The sequence below is a fragment of the Capsella rubella genome, unplaced genomic scaffold (genome assembly GCF_000375325.1).
Source record: "Capsella rubella cultivar Monte Gargano unplaced genomic scaffold, Caprub1_0 scaffold_4, whole genome shotgun sequence".
Classification (NCBI taxonomy): Eukaryota; Viridiplantae; Streptophyta; class Magnoliopsida; order Brassicales; family Brassicaceae; genus Capsella; species Capsella rubella.
The window spans coordinates 12,900,785-12,916,254 of record NW_006238920.1 but is presented as its reverse complement, the minus strand read 5'-3'; the positions used below and the strand labels follow the sequence as shown (position 1 = coordinate 12,916,254).

Sequence of the window (15,470 nt, the reverse complement as noted above, 5' to 3'; positions counted from 1 at the left end):
AGTCTGGTGGAAGAGTCGCTATGTTGGTTTAGGCCAGGGATCGATTCTTCCCAGACGCAGAATTGCTAGCTTTATCCCTTTGGCCACATGGGTATGGGCCTCTTGTTTAAGGCCCATTTAAAAAACTGGGGGGACCCTACCCGTGGGATACCCTCTCCCCAGAGATTAATCTCGGATACTTCTAATAATATACATAATTCGTCGTAGCCTCATATTATTGGATAACTTTACACTGAATTTAATAAACAAAAAAACAATGTACGATGTCAAAAAAAAATAAAAATAAACAATGATACATGGCTTTTATTCGGTATCCTCAGATATATTATTTATAGGATTTGCTGAATATTTTATTTTGTAAATACGTTGGTTGATGTAAAAAGTCGCCACTGTTAAATTACCACGCAAAGAAAAATGGAAATTCTTGAGGAACTCCAAAAAGAAAAAGGAAATTTCAAGCAGACTTGGATAGCAAGTAAAGCAGTATCGAAACTAATTAACATATCCTACCTGGTATTGGATTAGAGTCTAACGCGCTCACTCTCTATATAAACACATCAGAGATCCATTCTAACAATTCCCAGAGTCTCTCCTCTTTCATCTCTGCTTCAGAACCCTAGCTAGCTAACTGAATCGAGAGGAAGAGAGAGCAAGCGAAGCAAACACACATATTAACAAGACCGATCAAGAACGAGAGAACGATGCATAAACAAGAGTTCTTGGAGTTGTACGAGGCAGCACTTCGAGCGGCTAAGTCTGTGAGAGATGTTAACAATTCTCCAGAGGTTTCGAGGTTTGTGGACGCCATGAAACGTTTGAAACAAGCTCCTAAGTCCCTTGCTTGCGACGTGGTCTGCACAAACTCCGTGGGCAAAGGTTTGAGATTCTTCAACGATCACAAAAACCCCCATATTCGAAAGGAAGGAAGGCTTCTTTGGAATCTTTGGCTGCAGATTCTTTACGCTTCGGGTAGAGAACAAACCCGTGATGGAGCAGCTCCGGTCAAGACTCCCACGGATTCAACAATGAAGAGGACTGGAGATCCAAAGCGAGACAAAGTGCGTGAGATTCTTCAAACATCGTTGGCTAAAGTTGCTTCTGAGGTTTTTGAGACGGAGATGAAGATAAGAGTCACCGCTTGTGATCCTTGGGTTGTGGCTGTATCTGTGGAATCTGCAATGTTTGAGAAATTAGGCTGGTTCATGGGACCTCAAAAAGCTAAGTACCGTTCTATTCTCTTCAACATGGGAGATACCAACAATCCAGATTTGAGGAGGAAAGTGTTAATTGGAGAGATCAGTGGAGTGAGACTCGTGACAATGGAGAGACAAGAGCTGGGGAGTGACAAGGTTCAGAAGGAGATCCAAAGGATTAAAGACAGGGCAAGATTGAAGGAAGAAAGCCGAATTAAGGTGCTTCAGTCAGCTGATCTGATCATGACTTAGAAGAGATTTTGTCAGTTTGACTATTGTATAGAATCAGTATTCTTTTTCAGAACAAAATTATTGTCATATTGTTTCATTGTGATTATTTCAATATGATGATTGGTTCAAGTTCATGAATATTTCTAAATCTGTGTTTTAAAGACTATTGGCAAGAAAAGGAAGGTTCCATAAAAGTAGACTGGCAATAATTTATCTCATGTTTGCTGGCTAAGGTTTTCTCATAAACTAAAAATACAACGACTTCATTCAAAGGACTTTGAACAACCAAAAGTACTACTCAATAGTCTTCAGTTTTTTTTTTCTGAGTTATATTATGGCTTGGATCTTGCAGTTTGATGAAGCTCTTGGTAGCTTCATAAGATATTGTATATCGATGGGCACTTGGATGTTGTTCACTGGACGAATTTCCACCAGCTCAAGACATGGTAACTTGTTTAGGAAATGCCTCACTTGGTTCAGCTCTCTCATAGTTCCTTGATAGCCCCATATCTCCAGCCTCTTCACTCGAGATGATGACAGGCAAGAAGCTCTGCTTACCCAAGAGCCAGAGCAAACACATGCATCCCCACATTTTGTAGTCATGTAGTGCTCTACACCCTGAAGCATAAAGGAGACAAAGTTATAGTCAAATAGGTGTATATGGGGTTTAGGATGGGCTTGTTTATGTCATGAGATACCTTGAAGATGAGAGTTTCAAGATTTGGAGAGTTTTTTAACAGAAGTGGCAGAATTTGCCATCCTTGCTTCTTGTCACTCGTGATAGATAGACAAATTAGGTTGTCAAACATTGGTAAATCTTGACCGGAGAAGTAAAACAGCTGCAACAATACCGAACCAGCTGGTCATCACTCAAGTAATACAATATTTAGAACTTCAATAAGCGAATCCAACTTTCCATCAAAAGACTGTAACATGCCAAAGATCTTACTACCACGGCAGGACTTGGTGAAGATACAGAATCTAACCAATCTTGGTTTATCCTTTTCGTTTATTTTATTGAGCAGCAAATGTTTGTTAGGACAATAAAAAAGAATAGTAAACTGACCTCAAGAGCATCACTAGTTAAGTGAAGGACCTTGACATTTCTTATTGCAGTGATGAGATCCATCATGTCAGCAGAAACTAAATGAGCAGCTCCATGTCTTAGTTCCCGTAATCGTTGTTCTTCTACCCAAAGATTGAGTCTAGCTTCAACGAGGGATTCCAAGTTAACATTTGCATACTTGCTCCCAAATATACACGAAAGTTCCAAGTAGACAAGATTGGGAACATCAAGAGAGATAATAGGGATATTAAAGAATCTGATGCGTAGTCTCTTTAGTAATGGAGAAGACAGAGATCCACACCATTGTTTCCATCGCTGATCCTCAAGAACCAGTTCTTCAAGCACAGGGCAATGAGAAAGAAGAGTTTCAAAGACATCATGACCTCCATCAAAGTCAACCGTATCAAGACATAAACTCTTAAGCAAAGGAAGATCAACATCCTGTTGAGAAAGCTTGAGTGTAAAACCACGTCCTAGTCTCAGCTTAACCAGTGTCTTGCTCTTGAAGATCAACAAAGGCACAAGTTGAAGTTTTCCTCTGAAAGTGATGAACAGATCAAGATCCACAAGACCACCACGCTCAAGGGCATTGCATATCCAGCTATGAACACGAGATGGGTCTATCCCAAATTGATTAAGGAGATGAATCTTTAGAGCGAGCTTCTTTATAGGCGACTTGCCTCGCAGATTGAGCAAACTCTCCACAAAATCCATGAAATCTCTGGGCTTGTCACGCTGGTACTGACTAGCCTCAAGCGCATAATCAAGGTCAAGACTGGGAACAAAAACAAACACATCCCTCCACCTCTGAGAGAGTAATGAAGTTGAAGCAGCCTGTTTTGAGGGGAGAAAGGACAAAATGTGCCCGAGAACCTCATCCGGTAAAAGACTGATCTTATCCATCACCACTCGGAAAACCCTAAACACACAGAATCAACAAAGCACGAAATTTCAACAGCTACAATCAGAAACAGCAGCCACAGAGTTTATCAGTTTCAAAGTTCCGGTTTTTTTCCTTCTTTTCCATCCATTGTATCGTCTCTGTCCTCAATCCAAAGAGAGACAGTGATCAAGCCATCGATACCCAAAGAGAAGACCTACCTTTCTAATCGCAATAGAGGCGGCGGCTAGTTTCACGAAAGCTCTCAAAATTCAATCCCAATTTAGGGTTTTGGCAATCCGGGACGTCGAATATGTTCAAAACTTAAAATGATGCAGGCGACGAAAGAGTCGTACCAACCCATTTTATCAAAAAGACGCGGCGAGTCGTATGACTTTACTAAAACGACGCCGCTTTTTAATAAAGTAAACTAAAACCACTCGTATAGGCCTGGGCTTCTTTTTTTACATTGTGACCCTAGAAATCAGAAATTTGTCATTTTCGTTATAGATCGTTGAATTTATCTGTCTTGAACAACTTGATTTGACAATATATTTATCTCAAATCACGATATCTGATTTGGCTTAATGATATTAGAGGAGAATTGAATTACTTAAAAACAATTTTTATTGGGAGATTGCTGTGAAGTTGTAATGGGAAAAAAACCAAGGACAAAATTTGTGATGTCTTCTTATTCAGTCGAATGGCCTTTTTTTTAAGGGAAGTGGATGATATGTTCTCAGACAACAAGAACAAAAGAGTATATAAAAAGACAAGCTAATTCGATCAATTGAGCAATAAACTAACCTAAGAAACAACAAATCATAATGTTTCAAAGATTCAGCATTTGGAAACACTTATAAAACTTTTCCCTGATAGTTAAGATTTATCTTTTGGAGTCTCTCACTTGAGCTGCAATTTGGTATGGAGATCCGCTGCTCTAGACAACGACTGTATCGATACCGGATAACCCTTTCCCATCTGCAAAAGCAAGTCTTAGGTTAAATGTATTTCAAACATGTTTCTAAAAGGAGACGTTGGGTTTGATTTATAAGCTTACCGTACTGCATAAGTGGAATGCATTCACATAACCAGCATATTTTGAAGCTGCAGAGAAAAAAAGTTAAGAACAAGTACTCAAATTAGCCAAACAATCATCTCTCATTCAAAGTTATAAGTTCCCAGTACGATGACTTACTCTTTTTCAATCCGGCTGGTTTTGCTAGCAAAAGGGCGTTCATAAACGCTCCAACATTCTCTCGTAAAGCCTCTTCAGGAAAGCTCATCTGGTTTTCAGGAAAGTGTTCTTTGTTAAGAATACAGCTAAGATAAATTTGAAGTCTTTGGGAATAGATGTCACCTTTCCAAGTGGCACATGAAGAATAGAAGTTTTATCCATTCTAAATTTGGTATGTCCAGCTTTTGCGTCTTTGACTGCTTTAGTAACATCCTTGGTCACACTACCTTGCTACAACAAATATAACATTCGTTTAAATTCATTTAAGGGCAAGAGAGCATACTATTACTGACTAATACATTACATTAGGATGCTGAGTGAAAGAATCAAACTCACTTTGGGGTTTGGCATCAAACCATGATTGTTAAGAATCCTTGATATCTGCAAATAAGCACAAACCATATGTATGTTATGTGAGAAGATATCGCCTCCATCATGTTCCAAAGAATTTTGAATAGGCGCTCAAATCCAAGAACCTTGTAAACACGGGGCATCATTTTAGGAGTTGCAAGACATCTATCAAAGTCAATCTTGCCGCTTTCTGCAGATAGAGGTAAGTACAGATAAATAATCTACCATTGCAACACAATTCAACAAAACAAAAAGTTTGTCTCAAGAAATGAGATAAGTTATGACAGAGCCAAATGCAAGCATGTCCAATTATATGTAAGAAGTGAATTATCAGAGGAAGCTGAAGTAAAATGCATTGGTTCATTACTCAAGATTTCTTCAATAAGCTCAAGGCCACCAACGACATCAGCTCCTGCAGCTTTTGCATCCTCTGCATCAGCTCCCTCAGCAAAGAAAGCCACTTTCACATCCTGAACAAGGAAGATCATTTCTTGTATTATATTAGTGGCTGGTAAATAGAAATTCCCATCATGGATTAGAAAGACATTTCTTTTACCTTCTTAACAGAGTGGGGTAGGGCCAAAGTACCACGAACTATCTGCAGTTTAAACAGTGATAGCAGTCAGTCTAGAAATAAAGCGAGGGAGAACAATTGGTTTGCAGAATAAATGATTCGGGGTAATCAATCAAAATGCGATGTCTGATTAGGAATATGCTAGAGAAAAATGTTATCTCCAGAGAAAAGAAAAGCATCAAATACCAGCTCAGATCTGCCTTTTTCAATGCCCAACCTCACGTGAGCCTCAAGAGTTTCATCAAATTTCGCCTTGGCACTGGCCTGAACCATTAATTAAAACAGCATCAGAACGGAAGAATATAAGCGACACACAAATTAACGAGTCCACATCCACTGTAAAGCATCGCTCTGTCCTCCCTCACTCTAGTTGAAAATCAACACAGCAACAACTATTACCATTTACCAGTTTACAGAGTCCACAACTCTCACAGTACTACTATTAGACCAAACTTGCATGATCTCTTACTCGTATGAAGTTCCCTACGTAAGAATTTAGCACCCTCTAAACAACACCACAGCTTGTACCAAAGCTTTTAAGCCTTCTTTGAGACGTCCTATGTTCACATTATATAGTCAAATAATCCCAATTATCGTAGCCTCCTTTAAAAATAATCCTTTGACACAAAAAGTTCATGGAACCTAAATGGTGTACCTTCCATTCTATTTACAATGGCAGCTAAGTTAAGAGATCAATCATGTGGGTAAATAAGTACTGACCTTAATCTCTCGAATGGCCTCCATGAGATCGAAAATAGGTTTCTTTCCATGCTTCAACTCTGGTTTAAGCAAAGTCGGCAAAGGAAGTGAAGAAGTATCCTCTTCCACAGCATTAGCTCTTAAGAACCTTCTTCTAGCTCGGTTCTCTAATTCAATCCTTCTCCTCTCCCTCTCCATCTCCTCCGGAGTTCTCTCTCCTTCATCCTCACCCGCGACACGATCCTCAGGAAGCGGAGCCACGCGCTGAGCGTAAGAAACCGGATTGATCGAAGGAGAGTCTTTCACATATCTGATTTCTTCTCTTGTCCAGCTCGAGCGATCTCCCTGGTTCGCTGATTCAGAGGGATGAGGATTCTCCGTGGATTCAACATTGGCTGGTTCAGATTTCTGAGTTTTGGGTTTGGCGGCGTACGATACTGGCTCGATTGTAACAGGCTTCTTGCGAGATTCGTTCGAATCGGGTGAAGGATTTGAATCGGATGGTGGAGAGGAAGAGAAGAGTCTTGGGATTTGTTGAAATGGAGACGAAAAGGGTTTTGTTAGACCTTGGCGGCGAGATTGAGAGAGTAGAAGCTTCATAGCTGCCATTGTTCTCACTTCCTTCACTCACTCGAGGTTTTTCGTGTGAAATGTGATTTTGGGGGTTTAAGAGAATTTTTAATTTTTTAACTTTAAAGCTTCTTCTCTAAATGTTACAGAGCTTGAGGGACCAATTATGTAAATAATTTGGGGACAGAACCGCTCTTATTCACAATAAATACCCAATTCTCTTGTTTTCTCTCGAAAATGGAACTATATTTTGTAAATTTAACATTCGCTCATATAAATGGTTTATTTCTCTTTCTTTCTAATACATAGGCTTACAAGCTAATAACAGAGGTTATGAGAGTGAGGTATTGTGAAGGAGATCAAAAATGGCTGAACTGTCCCACCAATAAGTCGAACATGTCGTCAGGAGTTAGAAGTGTCGTTCCTCCAATAACCAGGTTAATGTCTGGTCTTCCGCTCTCTGACACAGCCTCTTGAGCTTCGAAAACCTTTGACAATGGAGGAAACAGTTATCAAAGATAGGCTTAAGACAGGTGGATGTGATTTTTGTGGTGAAGAAACTAACCTCTCGACCATTGATTCCTCCAATGACAAAGACAAGAATAACACTCTGGTCTGCAAGACTTGGTTTTGCCTGCAATAGTAATACCGACATCAGTGTCTATCTTGTGGAGGATGAGGGAAAGATGAAAGTAATAGGTAGAGAAAAAGGTCTAACAAACCTGACCAAGACCAAACCTTCCAAACCCACTTTTAAGAAACCTTCCGACAGTAGAAGAATGGTATTCTAAACCAGGTATCTCTTGTTTGCTCAACACTTTTGCTATAAGCCTGTAGAGTAGCCCTTTGTTTCCAGAAGGATCGCCAGGAAAGCTGCTTTCTGAAGCCAATGAGCCTTCCCTTAGTGGTAGATTCCTTGTTCTTAGACTCGATAACTTGTGGAGAAACCTAAATAAGCTGTCTACTCTATCACGCAAATCCAGCTTCAGCTGCATATCGTCATAGGACTCCTCTGCTTTACTATTTTCAACTTCTTCGTCTTCCTCGTCACCCCATTTTCCCCATGGATCATCATCAAGAGCATCAATGTCTAATTGATCATCAGAGGGACTTTCTTTGGTTTCCTCGGTCTTGAGACGATTCAATCTGCCCTCAAGTTCTTCTGTCAACCCATTAAGAAACTTGAGATTTCCAACTGATGGATTCTCTAGAGCAGCATCGACAATGGCTTCTTTTAGAAAATGCTCTTCTTGCCAAGAGAAAGGCCCACCAGAGCCAGAGGTAGGGAAATTCTCACCAGCAAGAATGTAACCAACAATTGTAAGGAGCAGGGCATCACGGAAAGATAGCAGTCCTCGTGACAAGGTATCTGGTTTCTCATTTTTCTTAGCTTGAAGTTCTGCCACAGCGCTTTTGTTGATCAGGTCACTAATTTGAGCAGCCAAACCCTGACTCGTATCACCAGCACTTACATTTAACATCATCTCCGCACTGCTAAAAGTATCCCATTTGGCACTTTGAGATTCATCAAGAGCAGCGGCTGTAGCTGCCGCTAACTGAATTATCCCTTTGTTTTTCAACAAAGACGACTGGCTTTGGGACAATGCTCTGATCATGGCCTGGAGCTCCGGTTTTGTGGCATAACCAGGACGAGCTCTCACGTTAACAGAGATATTTTCGCGACGCAGAGTCTCTTGAAGCCATTTCTTCACCAGTACACTTCCATCCTTTGTTTTCCTATCAATCATGGCCTCTAAGTAAGGTGTTCCTCTAAAACATTCAGTAGCGACAAGAGATCCATTTAATAGTTCATTCCAGCTGGCAGTAGATTTCTTGTCACATTCATTAAGCAGGCCAACATTTTGTGGATCAGAAGTGTATGAATCCCAGCCACGTAAAAATGCTTCAACTCCTTCAGGAAGACCAGAATCCCGAATCTTGCTTGGTTCTTCATTAAGCAGTTCCCCAAGCGGCACTTGAACATCAAGAGAAGGACGATTGATGCTTTGAACCCCCTGTTTAAGCTGTGCTTGTGAAGAAAACCTTTCTGCCCGAGGCAAAGATGAAAAGATACGATCGAATAGTGAATCTCCGTGACAGCAGGGAGTGATAAGATCAAGTGTGCGGTCAACAAGTAACAAGCCAGCAGATCGCTTACGACGCCCTACATCATAAAGACTTGACATATTGTCTGTCAGAATCTTCCCAACATTCTTTGATAGGTCACCAAGAGAAAATATTTCCAACTTCAACTCCAGCTACAATTTTTCAAAACAACGATATGGTCACAAACTTCAGAAACGGTACAGAAGAAGTTAAATTAATGACAAACAAGCGAACACACATATCTTCTTGTGTTCTAGCTCACGTTCTTCATGAACATCAGGAGTAAGTTCAAAACGATTTTTGCATTGTTAATTTACCTTAAGAGCCAGTTGGTAAAGAAAATGTGCCGTAAGAGTTGCACCAGGAGGAACATCATCAGTATCAGACATAGATCCAGTACTTACGGGAGGCAAACCAAAACTAAGAGAATCTTCATGTTGACGGGACAAGGACGCTTCTGCCACTGATCCTTGGGAAGGTAAGACAAACGCTCGAGGAGTGAAAGGACAAATAATCAAGGGGAAGTGGTGCACTGCGACTACCAAACCTTCTACACCACCTGATGAACTATCTATATTTTCACTTATGATGGGCTCCAGAGTAAGGGATTCAAGTGCGGAAGAGAACTTAGAAACCCCTTTGTCTTTAGATATTTTGTCGCTTTTCTTAGTATGTTCATTGTAATCCTGAACAAGTAAGGTTTCGTATTCTCGATACGCGTCTGGACCTAGAGGTGAATCAGGGATGGCTGAGTGAGATCCCTGTACAAAATACAAGTTAATAAAGTAATCAAATGACATATCTTCAGTGATGCAAAAAAACAAACACCTATTCCGAAGATTCTTATATATGGAAAATTAATTTGAAGTAAAGGGATGATAAGTCAGACATAAGACGCAATAGTGCTGATAAGTCAATAACTTATGATTGTATCATTAAGTATATAATAACGCAAATGTGAATGTCACTTTCATCAGGTTAAAGAGAAATATGACCAAAGATAGTGTTTATGATAAGCACCTCTGAAATAGACGTGAATACTGTGCAGTGCTGAACAGCTTCATGGGTGCTTAGACACCGTAGCATATATCGATGAGCATCATTGAGAAGCCGAGATGTCATAATCACAATTCTCTTTGCACAATCAGTCTTTGAATTCCAATCAGCCACCTAGAGCACAATGCATCAAAAGTCACATTAAAAAATCTGAAGACAATCTAAGTGGTGCCTAACCCTTTCAAACTCGAATGCCAAGATCACATACAGTAGTATCAGTAAAATCAAAGAAAACAGAATTCAATACTCCCATTGAGAGTTGATAACAAGCAGAAGAATGCAGCATGCATAAAAATCTTTCCCATTCTCTATCTAGATCCTCAATGATCAACAATAACTATTGATCCCATCTTCCTTAGTCAGCATTCTGAACACACAAAATGAAACCGTAACGAGCTTACCGCATCTAGAGAAGTCATATTTTCAAGGCTGCAGACTGCTCGAGCACCTAGTTCCAAGAACAAAGGGAAAGCTCCTGCAAACTGAAAACTTTCAGTGCAGCCAGCATCAATATACACAATAGCATCTTTTACTTCCTCTTCTATCTGCAAAACAAACAAACATTTGAAAACATTGAGATTTCCAATTACTCTGGTAAACGTACTTCTTAAAAATTCCCAAGAGCAAAACAAGATCTTGGAGAAATCGTAATGATTAAGGTAGAGCAGATCAAACGGATAATTCTTACTTCGCGGATCGAATTGAGACAAGATATTGCGACATCGATCAGAGCCATAGCTCTCTGCTACGTTAATCGCGAGAAATTGATACAATTGGTCGAGGTATACTGAAATCGCCAGCTAGAAGCAAGATGCTATGAGATGCGTCGCCTGAACCACCGCAGAAACACCGAATCCGCTTCGCCGGGAAATTTCACCGACGACGAGCATCGTAGCTTAGCTTGATATCGTTTCGTATGATCGTCTCACTTTATTGGGCTTTTACCTCTTTCTGGGCTCTAAGTTATCTCTGATAATGGGCCTTTTTACTTCTACAAAAGTTTTAATTCTAAAAATTTATATAACCATATTTATTTGTCTTTATAACGTAGAAACATATTTTTGCAAATTTAATGTAACACATGAAAGATGATAATCAAAGTATAAAATATAGGTCAATATGAATGATTAATAGGTGTTGTTGTGCTGACCAGTTTACTATAGTGGAACACTAGCATATCTACAAGAAGATTAAAAGTAGCTCTCACGATTATATAAGCAAATCTCAAAATGTCTTAATGTACACAACACAAGAGATCAAATCATGGTCGAGCCAGCATGGGAAGAGCTTCTCGGTCGAGACAATTGGCAAAACCTATTGGAAATACTTGACCACTCACTTCGCCGACTCATCCTTTGAACCGGCGACTTCTGTCAAGCCACTTACGACATTTTCATTAACGACCAAAACTCTATCTACTGTGGAGCCAGCCGCTACGGCAAACCATCTTTCTTCCGCAAAGTCATGCTCGAGGATGCGAAACACTATGACGTCGTTTCGTTCCTCTACGCTACAGCTCGCTATTGAAAGAGGAATGTTTGGTTCCCGAGTGTTGGTGGGTCGATAAAAACAAAGGCCTGCTCAAGACAGAGGATGGTGATTGGGTCATGGCAACTCCTGACGACGAAGACAAGCCCAATGTCGAGTTTGATTAGGAACAAACAAAAATGACTCTTTTCGTGTGTATAAATTGACTTGGTTGAATTTTCTCTTCTCTATCTGATTTGGGTTGGATTTTTTCTCCTTTTTTTTGTATGGTTGAGAACGATGTGAAACTTTGTGATATTTACTATATGCCAATAATATTCCCACACCATGGATAACCTTTTATCACTATGGATGGATCGAGTGGGTCACATACCATCATCACCACAACCACTTATATAAAGTAGAAGAACTTAATAATTCAGAAAAACATTTTTGTGAAGGGTCAATTATTATCTCCTTACTCACAAATTTTCTCAAATGGCTACAACAGCATCATGGGAAGAGCTCCTAGGCTCAAAGAATTGGGACACTCTCTTAGACCCGTTAGACCAATCACTTCGCGAACTCATCTTACGTTGTGGTGACTTTTGTCAAGCCACCTACGATGCCTTCGTCAACGACCAAAACTCAAAGTACTGCGGAGCCAGCCGCTATGGCAAGTCTTCTTTCTTCGACAAGGTCATGCTCGAATCCGCTTCTGACTATGAGGTTACAAATTTCCTCTACGCCACAGCTCGCGTTTCCCTACCCCAAGGTTTGCTTCTCAGTTCACAGTCACGAGATTCTTGGGACCGTGAGTCTAACTGGTTTGGCTACATTGCTGTCACATCTGACGAGCGGACTAAGGCTTTAGGACGCCGTGAGATCTATGTAGCTTTGAGAGGAACGAGTAGGAACTACGAGTGGGTCAATGTTTTGGGGTTTAGGTCTACTTCGGCTGACCCATTGCTACGCGGGCCGGAGCAGGATGGCTCTGGTGTAGTTGAAGGTACGACTTTTGATGATGACAGTGAAGACGAAGAAGGATGCAGGGTGATGCTCGGGTGGCTCACAATCTATACTTCTACTCACCCTGAATCCAAATTTACCAATCTGAGTCTACGATCACAGTTGCTAGCTAGCATCAAGGAGCTTCTACTGAAGTATAAGGACGAGAAACCGAGCATCGTTTTGACTGGACATAGCTTGGGAGCTACTGAGGCTGTTCTCGCCGCCTATGATATAGCCGAGAACGCTTCCAATGATGATGTTCCGGTCACTGCTATTGTCTTTGGTTGTCCACAGGTTGGAAACAAGGAGTTCAGAGATGAAGCAATGCGTCACAAAAACTTGAGGATCCTACATGTAAGGAACACGATTGATCTCTTAACTCGATTTCCAGGGGGACTTTTAGGGTATGTTGACATGGGAATTAACTTTGTGATTGATACAAAGAAGTCACCGTTCTTAAAAGATTCAAGGAATCCGGGGGATTGGCATAATCTTCAGGTAAGAATCTGCGAGGAAAGTCTTACAATCTAGACTACAACGATACAGAGTAGAAACTCTTTACCATATTGTTTTTTCCATATATGTGCAGGCAATGCTACATGTTGTAGCTGGATGGAATGGGAAGAAAGGGGAGTTTAAACTCATGGTAAAGAGAAGTATTGCTTTAGTAAACAAGTCATGCGAGTTCTTGAAAGATGAGTGTTTAGTGCCAGGATCTTGGTGGGTGGAGAAGAACAAAGGAATGATCAGGAACGAAGATGGTGAATGGGTTATTGCTCCAGTTGAAGAAGAACCTGTACCTGAATTCTAATATTGTACTTATGTTTTTCTTTTTCTTTCAATTTCATGTTAAATCAACAATAAGCAGTGCAACTGAGTGATGAAAAGACCGAGTTATTTATATTGATATGAGTTTGTAAGATGGGTGATTCAATCAACCAAAGAAACATTCAACGGTTTTACTTTCTTACATCAGAAAAGATTCATTTTCGCAGAGTGATGGCATTAGATCAAAGCATTGATTCTTGTTACTTGCTACATCATTAGGACTTGTTCACTTCTTTCCACGTAGCTTAGCTCCAAGTGCTCTCTCCAGCTTAGAAAGGATCTGCTGGTTAGGGATTGCTTTGCCAGACTCATACTCTTGAATCACTTGTGGCTTCTCATTGATGATCTACACAAAGAGAAACATTCAAGAGTTTATTTCTTGTCATGAATCAAACAATAGTTACATACAAGGGGTGATAATAAGATACATAGAGAGAAGTATAATATACCTGAGCAAGTTGGGACTGGGTTAGCTTCTTATCTGTTCGGGCTTGCATAATGGCTTTCTTTAGCTCAGTGGGAACACGTTCATCTGGATTCACAATTGCATAAATCAATACATAAAGCTCTAGCATCCAAATACACATCAGTACATAGAAAAGTTCCTCCAGCTAAAACCATCAAAGAATCAGGCGATAAAACAGAAAAACAATGTGATTCCTACTCATAACAGGACAGTTTTCTGATTTGTCATCAGACAAACATAATGAACCTCATTTTACCAAATTACAGAGGCCTAAGACTACCATTATTTAGCCACTAGGGAAGTCAATTCACCATTATACATTAGTAAGGCAAATGATTAGATGTAGACTTACGAGTAAGGTTCTCAGTGTCATCATCAAGCCTTTTGGTGTTCAGGGATGTGCCACTTGATGCCGCCTTGTTGGTTCCAGCATTGACTAAACCACACATACACACAAATAAAACCAATGTTAGAAGGAAGGAAGCCATAACTGGGAAATTGCACATAGAAACAACAAGATTCAGGAACCAATTCTAACCAGCAGAAGATATCGAACTAGCTAAATCAGCAATACAAATACATCGGAAATTTCAATTGACAACCAATACAAACCCTAATATAGATACCGTAAACAGAAATCACAATAACCCCCAAGGAATTGAGAGCTAGTCACTTCTATTGAACCTCAAACAAGAACAAAATCGGACCTCAAAATGCTCCTATAGCAAAATGAAGGAAATATTCTAGAGAGCTCTAAGCAATCTCTCAGATGACAACAATCAGAACTAAGAAAACGAACCAACCAGGAAATTATAGGGGAAAAGAAAGAAGAATCGAACATTTTCTGACGGTCTCGATATCGGCGCCGGATCGGCGAGCGGCGTTGACAGTTTTATCGTCACGCTTGGCGGCGGAGTTAGGGGCTTTCTTACGGATCACCACCGGCTCCCAATCCTGAGTCAAAGGTCCAACTCCTGCCATGGCTTCGTCTCAAAAGTTTGTTGTTACGCAACCGCCTTTTTCACAAAATCTAGGGTTTGATTTATTTCTCTGTGTAGGTGAAGAAACAGATAACAAAAGAAAAAGTTGGGAATAACACAATAAGATATATACAATACAAAAGCCGTGCGTGACCTTCACGCTACTTTTTTTTGTTAAAAAATATATTTATCTTCTCCGATAATTGATTTTGACAAAATTACATAACATGACCTTTTCGTATTTCAATTTTATATTTTCTTTTATCAACAGTGCAAACTGTATTAATGTCATATATTTTGTGTGTTTCAGTCTTTTAAGTATAACTTCCAAGCTAATTACTAAAAGAGATGCATAAGATAACTTACCATCTTTTGTACTATGTTCATTTTTGTAATTAATTTTCATGTAATACTATATAAATGTTTTGAATAGTTCTTGCAGACAAAGACAAATTAAAAATATTGTATAAACCAACAAAAACTCAACAGAAAATAATTTTTAAAAAATAGACCTATCTTAAATTTTTGACGATTTTCGTTTTTGTTTTTCTATACTATAGCTTATGAATAGTTTAAGCTTCAGTTTTTTTTAATCAGTTTTAGCCCCAGGACTATGGAATAAAGGATTATCCCGGACCTACACCGAGGTATTGACGGCGATTAATCCATCACAACCAGAACCAGTTGAAAACTAAAAAAAAACAATATTCATATTTATATTGGAATTGATCAATAGAAGAAAATTAATGAACTAA

At 39.7% G+C, this 15,470-nt stretch overlaps 6 protein-coding genes across 7 annotated transcripts; 2 read left to right on the top strand and 4 right to left on the bottom strand.

Moving 5' to 3' along the window:
* The first annotated feature begins 701 nt into the window (after nt 1-701).
* LOC17889629 (transcription elongation factor TFIIS) lies at nt 702-1,445 on the top strand. Its single transcript, XM_006295381.1, has one exon. The coding sequence runs from the start codon at nt 702-704 to the stop codon at nt 1,443-1,445; it is 744 nt and encodes a 247-aa protein (XP_006295443.1).
* A 145-nt stretch (nt 1,446-1,590) lies between these two features.
* LOC17890095 (F-box/LRR-repeat protein At2g42720) lies at nt 1,591-3,704 on the bottom strand. Of its 2 annotated transcripts, XM_023784124.1 has the most exons (4): nt 3,592-3,693; nt 2,491-3,409; nt 2,123-2,263; nt 1,591-2,042 (listed from the first exon to the last, which is right to left on the bottom strand). In XM_023784124.1, the coding sequence occupies exons 2-4, from the start codon at nt 3,391-3,393 to the stop codon at nt 1,752-1,754; spliced, it is 1,335 nt and encodes a 444-aa protein (XP_023639892.1). In that variant the 5' UTR covers nt 3,394-3,409; nt 3,592-3,693; the 3' UTR covers nt 1,591-1,751. The 2 variants fall into 2 exon arrangements, with proteins under 2 accessions (XP_023639892.1, XP_006294222.1); XM_006294160.2 differs by having other exon boundaries at nt 2,491-3,704.
* Nucleotides 3,705-4,036: 332 nt separating this feature from the next.
* LOC17889717 (50S ribosomal protein L1) lies at nt 4,037-6,901 on the bottom strand. The gene is made up of 10 exons (XM_006294240.2): nt 6,253-6,901; nt 5,719-5,796; nt 5,515-5,556; nt 5,326-5,428; nt 5,084-5,148; nt 4,944-4,988; nt 4,731-4,838; nt 4,569-4,656; nt 4,431-4,477; nt 4,037-4,351 (listed from the first exon to the last, which is right to left on the bottom strand). Exons 1-10 carry the CDS (start codon nt 6,838-6,840, stop codon nt 4,274-4,276), a joined length of 1,242 nt encoding a protein of 413 aa, XP_006294302.1. The 5' UTR covers nt 6,841-6,901; the 3' UTR covers nt 4,037-4,273.
* A 98-nt stretch (nt 6,902-6,999) lies between these two features.
* Nucleotides 7,000-10,865, bottom strand: LOC17890024 (sec1 family domain-containing protein MIP3). The gene is made up of 7 exons (XM_006293617.2): nt 10,652-10,865; nt 10,365-10,508; nt 9,928-10,077; nt 9,225-9,668; nt 7,524-9,059; nt 7,367-7,435; nt 7,000-7,289 (listed from the first exon to the last, which is right to left on the bottom strand). The coding sequence occupies exons 1-7, from the start codon at nt 10,697-10,699 to the stop codon at nt 7,161-7,163; spliced, it is 2,520 nt and encodes an 839-aa protein (XP_006293679.1). The 5' UTR covers nt 10,700-10,865; the 3' UTR covers nt 7,000-7,160.
* A 1,007-nt stretch (nt 10,866-11,872) lies between these two features.
* Nucleotides 11,873-13,348, top strand: LOC17887726 (phospholipase A1-IIdelta). The gene is made up of 2 exons (XM_006294252.2): nt 11,873-12,939; nt 13,031-13,348. The coding sequence occupies exons 1-2, from the start codon at nt 11,929-11,931 to the stop codon at nt 13,250-13,252; spliced, it is 1,233 nt and encodes a 410-aa protein (XP_006294314.1). The 5' UTR covers nt 11,873-11,928; the 3' UTR covers nt 13,253-13,348.
* On the bottom strand, nt 13,320-14,815 carry LOC17887743 (multiprotein-bridging factor 1a). The gene is made up of 4 exons (XM_006295134.2): nt 14,575-14,815; nt 14,088-14,171; nt 13,719-13,801; nt 13,320-13,615 (listed from the first exon to the last, which is right to left on the bottom strand). The coding sequence occupies exons 1-4, from the start codon at nt 14,714-14,716 to the stop codon at nt 13,496-13,498; spliced, it is 429 nt and encodes a 142-aa protein (XP_006295196.1). The 5' UTR covers nt 14,717-14,815; the 3' UTR covers nt 13,320-13,495.
* Nucleotides 14,816-15,470: the final 655 nt, after the last annotated feature.